This window comes from Trachypithecus francoisi, unplaced genomic scaffold, assembly GCF_009764315.1.
Source record: "Trachypithecus francoisi isolate TF-2019V2 unplaced genomic scaffold, Tfra_2.0 Lachesis_group8, whole genome shotgun sequence".
NCBI classification, from domain to species: domain Eukaryota; kingdom Metazoa; phylum Chordata; class Mammalia; order Primates; family Cercopithecidae; genus Trachypithecus; species Trachypithecus francoisi.
In genome coordinates this window covers 19095109-19111375 of record NW_022681473.1, presented here as the reverse complement: position 1 = coordinate 19111375, position 16267 = coordinate 19095109, and the positions used below count along the sequence as shown (strand labels likewise).

Here is a 16267-nt window from a genome sequence, read left to right as displayed (position 1 = left end):
TAATAACGTGATCAACCTCACCGCCATTCGACAAGAACCTTCTATGTGCAAGGCAGTGTGCAGTGTGCATTACACAATTTAGCAATCAGAATCCTTGCAACAGCCTTCAGAGGGAGGTAATAGTACTATCTCCATTTTATAGATAAGGAAACTGCAGCCCAGAGAAGTTAAGCAACATGTCCAAGACCACAAAGCAAATATCCAAGCTGGAATTTGAATCCAGGTCTACCTGACTGCAAATCCCATTAAAAGCCCCTGAGGGGCCCTCAGACACACACAGCCCTCTTCCTTCCCTTGACCTTTAAGAATGGTTATTGTTTTCTTGAGCAACAACATGTGAAATTTCTGTTTTGAAATTAAACAAGGTTACGTGCCCCTGTTCTCTTGGTTGGAGCCCCTCCTCTTGGTTTTGCTTTCTTGTGTTTGCTTTATTTATTTATTTATTTATTTAAGACAGGGTCTTGTTCTGTCACCCAGGTTGGAGTGCAGTGGCACCATCATAGCTCGTTACAGCCTTGAACTCCTGACCTCAAGTGATCCTCCCGCCTCAGCCACCCAAAGTGCTAGGATTACAGGCACAAGCCTCCATACCCAGCCTGTTTGTACTTTCATATAGAGTCCACTATCTAGGCTGGCACCTTGTCTCTCTAGGAGAAACTAAGAGCAGCTTTTCTGCGTGGTGGAAGTGAGTAAGGGCTCAGTCCCAGGTGATCTGAACATAGCCTCCTATGAACCCAGAAAATCTGAGACCAGTCTCAGTTCATTTGGAAAGTTTACTTTGCCAAGGTTGAAGACACAGCCTCAGGAAGTCCTGATGACAGATGCCCAACGTGGGCAGGGCACAGCTTGGTTTTATACATTTTGGGGAGATATGAGACATCAATCAATACATGTAAGAAGCACATTGGTTCAGTCTGGAAAGACAGGAAGACTCGAAGCCAGGGAGGGGGCTTCCAGGTCACAGATAGGTGACACACAAATGATTACATTATTTTGAGTTTCTGATTAGCCTTTCCAAAGGAAGCAATCAGATGTGCATCTATCTCAGTGAGCAGAGGGGTGCCTTTGAATAGAATGGGAGGCAGGTTTGCCCTAAGCAGTTTCCAGCTGGAGTTTTCCTTAGTGATTTTGGGGGCCCAAGATATTTTTCTTTCACACCTCCCATTCCCTCCCACCAGCCCTTGACTCCATTATCTGATGACCACACTGCTGGAAAGGAACATCCCGGCTGGAAACGAACATCCGGATGGTCTACTCATAGTCAGCTGTGGTGAAGATAAGAAAGCACTCACGCGCCCATTTCTTTGGCCCTTCGTTCGAGGTTACAAGGTCAGGGTGCCAGGCAGGAGGCCAGGCCCAACTTTACTCAGTGTCTCCTCCTCCCATGCTCTTGGATAAATAGTACAAGCCCCAGTAAGACTTAACAAAAGGATGCTACTAGCTACCTCCTGCCTCCAGCAAAAACCTTTGTATGGCTTTAAGAGCTTAGGTCCCACAGGTCCAACTTCCTCAATTCCTAGAACCAGCAGAACATTCTCAGAAGGCTTTTAGGGAAACCGCCAGAGATCCACCATTCTTCACAGGAGCTGTGTAGCCAGAGGATGTCTCTGTGCAGAACCCAGGGCACTACAGGGAAACCCTTGGGGGCTACTCTCTGGGACTAATACAGCCAGAGAGGGCAGAAACAAATGGGGGTATTCTGAGCTCACCATGTCAGACCCACCCAGAGCCACCATCTTTTCTTCTTAAACTTCTAAATTAAATTGTAGCGTATATACAAACAAAAAAGAATCATAAAAGAATACAGCACAATGGGTTACCATAAAATGAACACATTACACAGAACATTATCGGCACCCTAAAATCTTTCCTAGGAGCCCCCACACTATCCCATCCTTCCTAGTCAATGGTGACCAATATCCTGATGTCCGATGTCTAATACTACAGATTAGCTTTTTTGTTGTTGTTGTTGTTTTAATTTGTGAGTTCAGAATCTTTTAAATATGGACATCAATAGATTAAATTTTTTTTTTTCAAATGGAGCTTCGCTTTTTCACCCAGGCTAGAGTGAAGTGGCATGACTCTGTTCACTGCAACCTCTGCCCCTGGCAGGTTCAAGTGATTCTCCTGCCTCAGCCTCCTGAGTAGCTGGGATTACAGGTGCGCGCCATCATGCCCGGCTAATTTTTGTATTTTTAGTACAGACAGGGTTTTGTCATGTTGGCCAAGCTGGTCTCGAACTCCTGACCTCAGGTGATTCGCCCGCCTCTGCCTCCCAAAGTGCTAGGATTACAGGCATAAGCCACCCTGCCTGGCCAGGTTAATTTACTTAAAACATTGTACACACTAAACCAAGGTATCATATTTCAGGTAAATAAAAGACCCCACAACATCAGTGAAAAACTTCATTCAAAGTTAATGTAAATAATGTATTTAGATTTTAGAATTTCTGAGTGGACAAAACCATACAACTACATGGAAACTGTACAACCTACTCCTGAATGACTACTGGGTAAATAACGAAATTAAGGCAGAAATAAAGATGTTATTTGAAACCAATGAGAACAAAGACACAACATACCAGATCTCTGGGATACAATTTAAGCAGTGTGTAGAGGGAAAGTCATAGCACTAAATGCACACAAGAGAAAGCAGGAAAGATCTAAAATCGACATCCTAACATCACAATTAAAAGAACTAGAGAAGCAAGAGCAAACAAATTCAAAAGCTGGCAGAAGACAAGAAATAACTAAGATCAGAGCAGAACTGAAGGAAATAGAGACACGAAAAATCCTCAAAAAAAATCATTGAGTCCAGGAACTGGTTTTTTGAAAAGATCAGCAAAATACATAGACCACTAGCCAGACTAATAAAGAAGAAAAGAGGGAAGAATCAAATAGACGCAATAAAAAATAATAGAGGGGATATCACCACTGATCCCACATAAATACAAACTGCCATCAGAGAATACTATAAACACCTCTACGCAAATAAACTAGAAAATCTAGAAGAAATTGATAAATTCCTGGACACATACTGCCTTCCAAGACTAAACCAGAAAGACATTGAATCCCTGAATAGACCAATAAGAGGTTCCGAAATTGAGGCAGTAATTAATAGCCTACCAACAAAAAAATGTCCAGGACCAGACGGATTTACAGCCAAATTCTACCAGAGGTACAAAGAGGAGCTGGTACCATTCCTTCTGAAACTATTCCAAACGATAGAAAAAGAGGGATCCTCCCTAACTCATTTTATGAGGCCAGCATCATCCTGATACCAAAACCTAGCAGAGACACAACAAAAAAAGAAAATTTCAGGCCAATATCCCTGATGAACATTGATGCGAAAATCCTCAGTAAAATACTGGCAAACTGAATCCAGCAGCACATCAAAAACTTATTCACTACGATCAAGTCGGCTTCATACCTGGGATGCAAGGCTGGTTCAACATATGCAAATCAATAAAAAAAATCCATCACATAAACAGAACCAATGACAAAAACCACATGATTATCTCAATAGATGCAGAAAAGACCTTTGAGAAAATTCAACAGCGCTTCGTGCTAAAAACTCTCAATAAACTAGGTATTGATGGAATGTATCTCAAAATAATAAGAGCTATTTATGACAAAGCCACAGCCAATATCATACTGAATGAGCAAAAACTGGAAGCATTTCCTTTGAAAACCGGCACAAGGCAAGCATGCCCTCTCTCACCACTCTTGTTCAACATAGTATTGGAAGCTCTGGCCAGGGCAATCAGGCAAGAGAAAGAAATAAAGGGTATTCAGTTAGGAAAAGAGGAAGTCAAATTGTCTCTGTTTGCATATGACATGATTGTATATTTAGAAAACCCCATCATCTCAGTCCAAAATCTCCTTAAGCTGATAAGCAACTTCAGCAAAGTCTCAGGATACAAAATCAATGTGCAAAAATCACAAGCATTCCTATACACCAATAACAGACAAGGAGAGAGCCAAATCATGAGTGAACTCCCATTCACAGTTGCTACAAAGAGAATAAAACCTAGGATTACAACTTACAGGGGATGTGAAGGGCCTTTTCAAGGAGAACAACAAACCACTGCTCAACAAAATAAGAGAGGACACAAACAAATGGAAAAACAGCCGGCCGGGCGCGGTGGCTCAAGCCTGTAATCCCAGCACTTTGGGAGGCCGAGACGGGCGGATCACGAGGTCAGGAGATCGAGACCATCCTGGCTAACATGGTGAAACCCCGTCTCTACTAAAAAATACAAAAAACTAGCCGGGCGACATGGCGGGCGCCTGTAGTCCCAGCTGCTTGGGAGGCTGAGGCAGGAGAATGGCGTAAACCCAGGAGGCGGAGCTTGCAGTGAGCTGAGACCCGGCCACTGCACTCCAGCCTGGGCGGCAGAGCGAGACTCCGTCTCAAAAAAAAAAAAAAAAAAAAAAAACAAATGGAAAAACATTCCATGTTCATGGATAGGAACAATTAATATCATGAAAATGGCCATACTGCCCAAAGTAATTTATGGATTCAATGCTATCCCCATCAAGCTACCATTGACTTTCTTCACAGAATTGGAAAAAAACTACTTTAAATTTCTTTAAAACTACTTTAAATTCCAATTTCTTCACAGAATTGGAAAAAAACTACTTTAAATTTCATATGGAACCAAAAAGGAGCCCGCATAGCCAAGACAATCCTAAAGAAAAAGAACAAAGCTGGAGGCATCATGCTACCTAACTTCAAACTATACTACAAGGCTACAGTAACAAAAACAGCATGGTACTGGTACCAAAACAGATATATGGACCAATGGAACAGAACAGAGGCCTCAGAAATAACACCACACATCTACAACCATCTGGTCTTTGACAAACCTGACAAAAACAAGCAATGGGGAAAGAATTTCCTATTTAATAAATGGTGTTGGGAAAACTGGCTAGCCATATGCAGAAAGCTGAAACTGGATCCCTTACACCTTATACAAAAATTAATTCAAGATGGATTAAAGACTTAAATGTAAGACCTAAAACTATAAAAACCCTAGAAGAAAACCTAGGAAATACCATTCAGGACATAGGCATGGGCAAAGACTTCATGACTAAAATGCCAAAAGCAATGGCAACAAAAGCCAAAATAGACAAATGAGATTTAATTAAACTAAAGAGCTTCAGGACGCAAGAAAAATTATCATCAGAGTGAACAGGCACCTTACAGTATGGGAGAAAATTTTTGCAATCTATCTATCTGACAAAGGGCTAATATCCAGAATCTACAAACAACTTAAACAAATTTACAAGAAAAATGCCAGGCACGGTGGCTCACGCTTGTAATTCCAGCACTTTGGGAGGCCGAGGCAGGTGGATCACCTGAGTCAGAATTTTGAGACCAGCCTGGCCAACATGGTGAAACCCTGTCTCTACTAAAAATACAAAAAAAATTAGCCAGGTGTGGTGGTGCATACCTATAATCCCAGCTACTCGGGAGGCTGAGGCAGGAGAATTGCTTGAACCTGGGAGGCTGAGGTTGTAGTGAGCCAAGATCACACCACTGCACTCCAGCCTAGGAGACACAGCAAGACTCTGGCTCAAAAAAAAAAAAAAAAAAAAAAAAATTACAAGAAAAAAATAACCCCATCAAAAATTGGGTGAGGGATATGAACAGACACTTCTCAAAAAAAGACATTTATGCAGCCAACAAACATATGGAAAAAAAACCTCATCATCACTGGTCATTAGAGAAATGCAAATCAAAACCACATTGAGATACCATCTCATGCCAGTTAGAATGGCAACCATTAAAAAGGAAGCAACAGATGCTAGAGAGGATGTGCAGAAATAGGAATGCTATTACACTATTGGTGGGAGTGTAAATTAGTTCAACCATTGTGGAAGACAATGTGGTGATTCCTCAAGGATCTAGAACTAGAAATATCATTTGACCCAGGAATCCCATTACTGGGTATATACCCAAAGGACTATAAATCATTCTACTCTAAAGACACATGCACACATATGTTTATTGCAGCACTGTTCACAATAGCAAAGACTTGGAACCATCCCAAATGCCTATCAAAGATAGACTGGATAAAGAAAATGTGGCACATATACACCATGGAATACTATGCAGTCATAAAAAAGGATGAGTTCATGTTCTTTGCAGGGACATGGATGAAGCTGGAAACCATCATTCTCAGCAAACTAACACAAGAACAGAAAACCAAACACCGCATGTACTCCCTCGTAAGTGGGAGTTGAACAATGAGAACACATGGACACAGGGAGGGGAACATCACACGCTGGGGCCTGTTGTGGGGTGGAGGCTAGGGGAGGGATACCATTAGGAGAAATACCTAATGTAGATGACAAGTTGATGGGTGCAGCACACCAACATGCCACGTGTATACTTATGTAACAAACCTGCACGTTCTGCACCTGTACCCCAGAACTTAAAATATAATTTAAAAAATAGAATTTCTCAATGGAATACTTGTCTTTTCAAAGTCCTGGCTGAGCATGGTGGCTCATGCCTGTAATCCCAGCACTTTGGGAGGCCGAAGCGGGCATATCACTTGAGTTCCGGAGTTCGAGAACAGCCTGGACAACATGGAGAAACCCGATCTCTACGAAAAAATACAAACACTAGCAGGGTGTGGTGACACATGCCTGCAGGTCTAGCTACTTGGGAGGCTGAGGTGGGTGGATGGCTTGAGCGTGGAAGGTTGAGGCTGTGGTGAGCCATGACATGTATACTCCAGCCTGGGCGGCAGAGCAAGACCTTGCCGTTTGTTTGTTTGCTTGTTTGTTTGTTTTTGAGACTGAGTCTCACTTTGTTGCCCAGGCTGGAGTACAGTGGTATGATCTTGGCTCACTGCAACCTCTGCCTCCCAGGTGTGAGTGATTCTCATGCCTCAGCCTCCTGAGTAGCTGGGACTACAGGCATGAGCCATCATGCCTGGCTAATTTTTGTTTTTTTGTAGAGACGGGGTTTCACCATGTTGGCCAGGCTGGTCTCGAACTCCTGACCTCAGGTAATCCACCCGCCTCATCCTCCCAAAGTGCTGGGATTACAGGCATGAGCCACTGCGCCTGGCCTGAGACCTCGTCTTAAAAAATAATAATAAGGCCGGGCGCGGTGGCTCAAGCCTGTAATCCCAGCACTTGGGGAGGCCGAGACGGGTGGATCACAAGGTCAGGAGATCGAGACCACCCTGGTTAACATGGTGAATCCCCTTCTCTACTAAAAATACAAAAAATCAGCTGGGCATTGGTGGCGGGCACCTGTAGTCCCAGCTACTCAGAAGGCTGAGGAAGGAGAATGGCATGAACCCGGGAGGTGGAGCTTGCAGAGAGCCCAGATCGCACCACTGCACTGCAGCCTGGGCGGCAAAGCGAGACTCCATCTCAGCACAAAAAAAAAAAAAAAAAGCAAAAAAAAACAGATCTTGTGAGAACTCAATATCATGAGAACCGCAAGGGGAAATTCACCCCCATGATCCAATCACCTCCCACCAGGTCCCTCCAACACTGAAGATCATAATTCAACATGACATTTGGGTGGAGTCATAGAGCCAAATCATATCACATATATAAATATTTTCTTTGGTTTCTGGCTTCTTTCACTTAATATTAAGTTCGTGAGAATCATCCATGTTACTGCTGCCTATAACTGTAGGTTTTTTGTATGGTATTCCTATGTTTGAATACAGCACAATTTTTTATCTATTCTTTGGCTAGTGGACATTTGAGTTATCCCTGATTTATTATTATTACTAATAATACTGCTGTGAACATTCTTGCACATGTCTTTTAGTGCACATGTGCACAGATTTCCGTTAAGTATATGCTAGGAGTAAAACTGTTGCATCATAGAATATATCGTTCATGATTTGTAAGGTATTTGGCTTTTTGAATTTAATATATAATAACAGACAGTTTTTTAAAATGGTTGTATCAATTTACAATCCCAACAGCAGTGTATTTTAATTGCTCACATCCTCCCAAACACTTGATTTTACCAATCCTTTTAACTTTATTCATTCTTGTGGGCCTACAGTGGTACCTCATTGTGGTTTCAATTTGTAGTTCCCTAATGAACTAATGAAGGTGAGTAACTTTTCATGAGCTTATTGCTCACTTAAATATCCATTCTTTGGGGCGACGGTGTGTGGAAAGTGTCGCAGGTAGCCACTATCTGGGGCCAGTGTCGTGCAGGCAGTAAAAAGAATTTACCAGGAGAGTTGTAGGTAAAGAAAGGCAGATTTAGTAGAGAAAGTATGAAAATACATTGCAAGGGTGCAATGGGCAGGTCAGCAAGAAAGGAACTGACTACAAAGAGACAAAGACTTGCTGGGGATTTTATAGGATGGTGCTTGTGCTGTGTACTGAAGAGGGCTTTGTGCAGTGCTCATAATGCCAAGGTTGCAGTGAGCTAACTTGTATTTTTCTATCAGCCAAGGGACTGGTGATAGCTGGGCACAGGAGGGCAATGTGTCTTGGGCCACAAAGAAAGGCAGACTTACAGTTTATCTGCTTTTTCTTTTTGCTTTCCTTCAATCTCACCAGTCTGACTCCTTTTGCTTAATTAGGACTCCACAGAAAGTGCCTATTCAAGTCTCTGGCCTAGTTTCAAATTGGGTTGCCTATCTTTTTTTATTATTATGATTTCTAAGGGCTGTTGACATATTCCAGATTTGAGCTCTTTAGGAATTATAAATATTATGTAAGTATCTTTTCTCATTCTATGGTTTGCTTTTTCATTCTCTGATAATGTTTTTTGATCAACAGTTCCTAATTTTAACATAGTCCAATTCATCAATATTTTCTTTAATGGTTAGTGATTTTCATGTCTTTTTCAAGAAATGTTTGTCTTCCCCCAAGGTTGCAAAGATATTCTCCAATACGATCTTCTTAAAGCTTTATTGTTTTATCCCTCACATTAAGCATATAATCTACCTGGAATTGATTTGTATGTTGTGAGATGGAGTCAACTTTCACTTTTTTACAATGGAATGTCTGATTGAACCATTACTTTCCCCACTTCTTTACGGAGACATCTTTGTCGTGAATAAAATGTCCAGATTCATGGGGGCCTGTTTCTGGATTCTCAATTCTGACTCATTAGTCTATTCACCTTTCTCTAATTTCATACTGTCCTTTATTATTAGTATCATCATCCCCATTTTACAAATGAGAAAACTAAGGCACAGAGAGGTTAAGTAGCTCGCCCAATTAAGTAATTTGCTAGTTAATGTCAGATCTGGAAATGGAACTCAGGGAGTTTAGTTTTACGTTCTATGCTCTCAATAAGCTTTACTGCTTCTCAAGCTGAACAGTTCCAATAACAAACATTTTACGTCACTACATCAAAGTAGGCTTTGCGTGAAGCCTTGGCAACAGGGATGCCGCGGCTGCACACTGAATAGGTCCTGGTGTTCCCCGCACAGCCGAAAACCGAACCGCCGTTGTCCCAGTCCTACCACTAGAGGGCGCGGGTAACTTAAACTCGCCAGGGAAGTCCCTCCCGCCGCGCCCGGTTACCTTTCAGCCAATCATCAAATATTTACCCAAAGCGCGGTTCAAAGCCAAAGTAGAAAATTGTTTAATCCAGTCTCCATGCAGGACATTAATAAAAAGAGACAAAACAGGACTGATCTATCTGCGTAAGTATCTTCAGGGAAGAAAGACGCCACTCAGTTCCTGGCTAATTCATCTCATCCTTAAAGCACCTTATCCTAAGAAGTCTCTCCAATCTTCACTCTTCCTAGTGTAAACTAGGTTGTTTGACATCCTCATGACAACCACTCTTTGCAGGTACTTTTTACAAGGTGTACACTAGAATGCATTATTATGAGGTCAAAAATTAGCTCTTATTTCTCTCGAAGAGACAATAGTACACCATTACATTTCACTTCCTTAGCAACGTACAGGTTTCTTTGGTCTCTCTCCAATTTCTCCGTGTCCCTTTTAAAGTGTAAAAACCCAAAGTGGACTTTGCACCCTATTCTATCTAGTGTCAGATTTACTTCCCGATTCTTTTTTTTTTTTTTTTTTTTTTTTCCGGAGTCTCACTTCGTCACTCAGACTGGAGTGTGGTGGCGTGATCTTGGTTCACTGCAACCTCCACCTCCCGGGTTCAAGCGATTCTCCTGCCTCAGCCTCCCGAGTAGCTGGGATTACAGGCACGCACCACCACACCCGGCTACTTTTTGTATTTTTAGTAGAGATGGGGTTTCACCATGTTGGCCAGATCAACTCCTGACCTCAAATGATCCACCTGCCTCGGCCTCCCAAAGTGCTGGGATTACAGGCATGAGCCACCGCACCCAACCTGCTTCCTAATTCTTGAATGTTACACTGTTAATATACTAAAGCAATATGCAATTATTCAATGAAGTATTAATAGTTCATCTTTGTCAACTTGACAACACAAACCACAAAAAAAAACCCACAAAAGTAATGATGCAGCAATATACAACAGGCTTAATATTTTAAGTTTCAAAAAAGCTGGGCCGAGTGCAATGGCTCATGCCTATAATCCCAGCACTTTGGGAGCCCAAAGAGGGAGGATTGATAGAGGCTAGGAGTTGATTGCTTAAAGACCAGCCTGGGCAACATAGCAAGACCCCTGTTTTTACCAAGAAAAAAATGTTTTTTAAATTAGCTGGGCATGGTGGTGTGTGCCTGTAGTCTTAGCTACTCAGGAGGCTGAGGCAGGAGGATCCTTTCAGCCCAGGAGTTTGAAACTGTTATTGAGCTAGGGTCACAGCATTGCACTCCAGCTTGGGTGACAGAACAAGACCCTGTCTCAAAAAAAAAAAAAAAAGAACAGGCAGGGCACAGTCAGTGGCTCACACCTGTAATCCCAGCACTTCGAGAGGCCAAGGTAGGTGGATCACCTGAGGTTAGGAGTTCAAGACCAGCCTGACCAATATGGTGAAACCCTGACTCTACTAAAAATATAAAAACTAGCCCAGTGTGGTGGTAGCTGCCTATAATCCCAGCTACTTGGGAGGGTGAGGCAAGAATTGCTTGAGCCCAGGAGGCGGAGGTTGCAGTGAGCCGAGATCACACCACTGCACTCCAGCCTGGGTGACAGAGCAAGACTCCGTCTCAAAAAAAAAAAAAAAAGGACAAACAAACGATGGAGCACTGAACCTCCATTTTGATTACAGTTTGAAAACTTAGATGTTTGTGGACAAAGTCTAGGAGGGAACAGGAAGATAAGAAATAATTGATTTGTTAGGTTTTGGGAACTGACGTTGATTACTTGTTTTTTCATTATTGGCAAAATTTCGAGGACTTTTAAAAAATGAGTAAAGTATTTTATTTACTCAGCAACTTATGGAGCCCACATTACATGTACGACCCAGGGTTAAGCATTACAAGGAAGACAAAACCAGACACAGGCCCTGCTGCTCAGAATAACAGTAGCTGATACAGTACAAATGCTTAGTATAGCCTAAGTGCTATTATCACCCTATTGCAAAGATTAAGAAAGTGAGGAACAGAGAGGTTAACTAGCTTATCCAAGGTCACAGAGAATAAAAGCAGAACTAGAATTTGAACTCAGCAACTCCAGTGTGCGAAGCCTAGGATTTAACCATTACACCACACTGCCTCTCGTGATAGCTTAATAAGAGAGAGAGGGGAGGGGAGGGGAGGCAAGGGGAGGGGAGGGAAATGACTGTTGATCATTTGGCAAATGTTTTTCGAGCACCTGCTATATGTTAGGTACCAGAGTACCAGCTGGGAAGACACTGATAAGTAAGATTACCACAGTCCCTGCCTCACAGGGCTCACAGAATACAGATATAGCATTATGGGAAATTAGAGGAGAAAAAGGGAAGAGGACCCATCTCTGAGGTTGTTTAAGGGAGAAACACCTCCTTACACTCTGTTCCATTCCTAGCAAAGCACCAGCCTTGTGGAGAGAAGGGGGATAGGAGAGGGGGAACACAAAACCTTAAAATAAAAGTAGTGAAAGTTGGCATCGATTTATTCAGCAAGCATTTGGAAAGGAAATTCAAAAACAAGGACAGCGCCAGGTAAGGGGACTAGGATAAACCTCTAAGAGCCTGCCAATATGAGACTCTAGTTCAATTTTTACTCAAATAATCCTTGAGCGTTAGTTGCCAAGCACTGTGCTAGACTTTGGACATACAACTGTAAATAAGCCACAGTCCCTGCTCTCCAGGAGTTTATACTTTAACAGGGCAGAAAGACATTTAAGCAAGAAATTCCAGTATTGTGTGCCAAGACAAGTGACCACAAAGAAGCACAGAATGAGACGGGGCACTATTCAGGTTGGGATCAGACAGCAAGAAGGTGACATCTATACTGAACAATGATACAGAGCAAACTGGAGTTAGAAACAAAGAAGGAAGAGGGAGTGTGATCTAGACTGCGGGAACAGCTTGTGAAAAGCCCTGGAAATGGCAGAGAATGCCTAGGATTGCAGTGACACTGGTTTAGAGAGTGATGCCAATTAATGCCACTAAATTGCAGACTAAATTGCTAAATACTTTCATCACACTGTCCCAGGTCCAGGAAGGGTTCCAAGCATGGGCTCAACCTAGGGCCAAGTTGAAACAGACTGTTCTCCACCTGATAACCCCAAAGCTGCAGCTTGACTAAGCCATCTTAGCCTTCCCCAACACCTTGTTGCTGGTGTTTATAGCTTCTCTTGCCATTTAGTCAGTCAATCAGCAAGTTCTATGCTAGACGCCAGAGGAATAAGAGGGTTCCACCTGGCGTCCCAGAAGAATGGGGACAGTGTCCTCCACATCTCTGAACTCCACCCGGAATCCAGCACAGTGCTTTGCACACAATAGTACCACTGGATCTACTAAACAGACTAAAAGAAAATAAATTCATCTGATGGCATAATTACGATCTCAACTCAAGTCCTCCACATTCCCAGTCCCTACTCCCAAATCCTCTACTGCTGTGTTATCAGGGCACTCCTTCCCCATCCTTGGACTCTGCCACTTGGAATTACCAAGGATCTTCGCACAAAGAGAAGTATAGCTTCGTGGATAAAAGCAGAAGTTTCGAAATCAGAATAATCTGGGTGATATCCTCTTAGTAGCTTTATGATACTCAGCAAGTCGCTCAACCTGTGGCACCCTCCATTTTCTTCATCTGTAAAACGAAAATAACAGCAGCTCTTCCACTGGTGTTCGTTAAATGAATGTAACTGGGCTGAGTTGAGAATAGTAAATGAGACCGACTACGTAAGGAGATGATCATGTCTCTTGCCATATAAAGTGCACTTAATAAATGGCAGTTGTAGTAGAATGATGTAGATGGTGCTGGTGATGATGTTGGTGATAACAGGAAGGTCAGTTGTCAGTTTTGCAAGTCTCTGGCTGTAGTCACAGCAACTCCTGCCAGCCCAGGCAGCTTCTTCTAGAAGCAGGCCCTGAACAGGACATGTGTAAGAGATCCGCTGTCCCTCGAGACTCGGCCCACTCCCGGCCCTCCGCGGACAGCGCCAGCCTGCGTCACTTGTCCGCCTGCCAGCTCCACCCGGGCGGACCCACACATGGTAGGAACGTGAGGGGGCGGGGCCTGTTCTGGCGCCTCTGGGCCAATCGCCGGGCGGGAGGCACTCAGCCAATGGCACAGGGGCTCTAAGGCCCTGGGGGCGGGGACGAAGGGAGGAGCTGTGGCGTCATAGGTCACTGGGCGGTCTGTGGGCGGGGTCCGCGTCGCCTACCGGGGCGGAGCGGAGGTGGCCGGAGCAGTCTGGACAGTCATGGCGGCGACTGTGGTGACGGCGGCAGCCGTGGCCCCGGCGCCAGCGCCCGGCACGGACGGCGCCTCTTCAGTGCACTGGTTCCGCAAAGGGCTGCGGCTCCACGACAACCCGGCGCTGCTGGCGGCCGTGCGCGGGGCGCGCTGCGTGCGCTGCGTTTACATTCTCGACCCGTGGTTCGCGGCCTCCTCCTCAGTCGGGATCAACCGATGGAGGTGAGGGGACCCGGGGCGGGGTGGCGGGGACGCAGCCAGGACCCTGACCCTGGGGTGACCGGCGAACAGCACGATTCCCCCAACCTCTCCACGGCTGGGAGGCCGTGGAGAAGCCGAGACCGGGGAAGTAATTCGTCATGGTCCTAACGCGCCGGTGGGCCAGGGCTCAGCCTCTGACAAAGCGCGTTCGCACTGTTACTCCTCTGAGCCTCACAACTGCCTGTGGAACGGAGATCTTGATCCCCGTTGTACAGATGAGACCTTTGAGCCCTGGAGACCCAAAGTCGACCTGTCCAAGGACTTGCAGCCAGTGAGTGGCAGAACAGGGGCTCCTGGTCTAGGGCTCTTACCGTCTACTCAGGGAGGGGCAGAAGGGAGATACTGTAGTGTGAGGGCGGGACGGGTTTTTGCTCGCATTTTTCAAGTAAAGAGCCCATTGCTGGGCGCGGGGAGATCTTCCCTAAGCCTCAGGCTTGTTTGAATCCGCCCTACCACCCATCCTGGCTTCCCTGCGCCCAGACCGTCCTGCCTCTAGGGGTGTCAGGTGACCCTGGCTTAGCATTAAATAAGGTCTTCTTCCCTATATTATAAATAAAGAAGTCAAAGGCGTCTTCAGGTGGAATCGCTTTGTGTTCAAAGCTCCAGAGAATCCAGGGGATTCTCCAAAATGGTTTAAGCCCTGCTCCGGAGCTTTGACCTTGATAAAAAAAAATTTAAAAGGATCCAAAGTGTCACCCCGTCACCCTCTTGTCATGATTTTAGAGGACAGTTGAGCCATTAGAGATGAGACTTCTATGAACTGTTGTGCTAAGGTTAGGGAGCAGGAAAGCCATGATATCAAGGGCCCCTCTGATGACCCCCCAGGAGATGGAGTCGACATGATCATGGAAAAAGGTGAACAGGTCGTTTTAATGTATTTTCTTTGTAAACAGTATTCAAATTAAAGAGTTTTGAGACATCATGTACCCATCGCTCTTCAGAACAGCTAGTGGCAGTCGCTGGGTTTGTTTGCATTGTTCTGGGGAATGTTTGCTTGTGGCCTTGTTGCATCGATGGACAGGGTTATTTCCAGGATACCGTGGCTCTCAGCACACCATTCTTTTCTCTCCAAGGTGTGTACCCTGCTAAGAGAGTGAGTGCTCCTAGCAGTAGGTCTGTTCAGTGTCCCCTCTTGCCCAGTTTATATAGAAGGAACAATTAAAGAGTCCTGTGGAGAGCCTGCCCACAGTTTCAAGCTGCCTTATTGCTCTGTCTCTGCTCCAGTTTTCTACAGATAGGAGGTTGGGTTTGACAAGCATCATCAAATGACCATCCCTAGTGTGGACATTAAGCCAAGCCTCAGACTGCCCTGCACCAGTCAGAGCCAACCAAATGGAATCCGACTACCTTCTTGTTACATTGTCACAGAGTTTCTTCTTTTATTGGGTTTTGGGGGACATTGCATAGTACTGCCTACTCTTTTTTGATAGGGGAGATTAAAAATCAACAATGAAATTCCTATTGATTAAACTCCAGTTTGCTAGGAACAAGATGTTTATGGATTTTTGTGGGTCATCATTTTGTGATCGTACTGTCAATCTAGTGAAGGAGAAAAGGAATGTGGCTCAGATGCCTGAGTCAAATCCTGAAGTCAAAGGCTGTGTAGGAATGCAGATATTAATTGATTACTTAATGAGTGCCTAATATCTGCCAGGTAGTGCTCTAGATGTTGCTAGGGATACAGCAGTGAATAAGCAGATGTGTCTGTGCTCCAGAACTCCTGGAGCCTACATTTTATTGACGGAAGACCAGCAAACAATCATTTTAGTGAATTTAGTGAAACGAAGTGCCATGAGAAACATAAGATAAGGGGACAGACTAGAGCAGTGGTTCTCAATCTTGGCTGCTGTGTATTGGAATCCCATAAGGATCTTTAAAAGATGCCTGGGCCCCTTTCCCCCAATTCTTTTTTTTTTTTTTTTTGAGATGGAGTTTTGTTCTTGTTGCCCAGGATAGAGTACAATGGCACAGTCTGGGCTCACTGCAACCTCTGCCTCCCAGGTTCAAGCAATTCTTCTGCCTTAGCCTCCCAAGTAGCCAGGATTACAGGCGGCCACTGCCACACCTGGCTAATTTTTTTGTATTTTTAGTAGAGACAGGGTTTCACCATGTTGGCTAGGCTGGTCTCAAACTCCTGACCTCAGGTGATCTTACCCGCCTTGGTCTCCCAAGCTGCTGGGATTACAGGGCTGAACCACTGTGCCCAACCCCTTTCCCCCCGTTCTGTTAGAATTGTTCTCGGTTATGGCCTGGGCATTAAGGTT

General features: G+C 44.4%; 1 protein-coding gene across 1 annotated transcript in view; it reads left to right on the top strand.

The window, feature by feature from the left end:
• The first annotated feature begins 13664 nt into the window (after positions 1-13664).
• The window catches only part of CRY2 (cryptochrome circadian regulator 2), a 38144-nt gene continuing 35541 nt past the window's right edge, over positions 13665-16267 (top strand). The window contains exon 1 of the mRNA XM_033208258.1: positions 13665-13964. Within this exon, the coding sequence (XP_033064149.1) occupies positions 13750-13964 (215 nt within the window). The 5' untranslated portion in view covers positions 13665-13749. The remainder of the gene's footprint in view (positions 13965-16267) is intronic.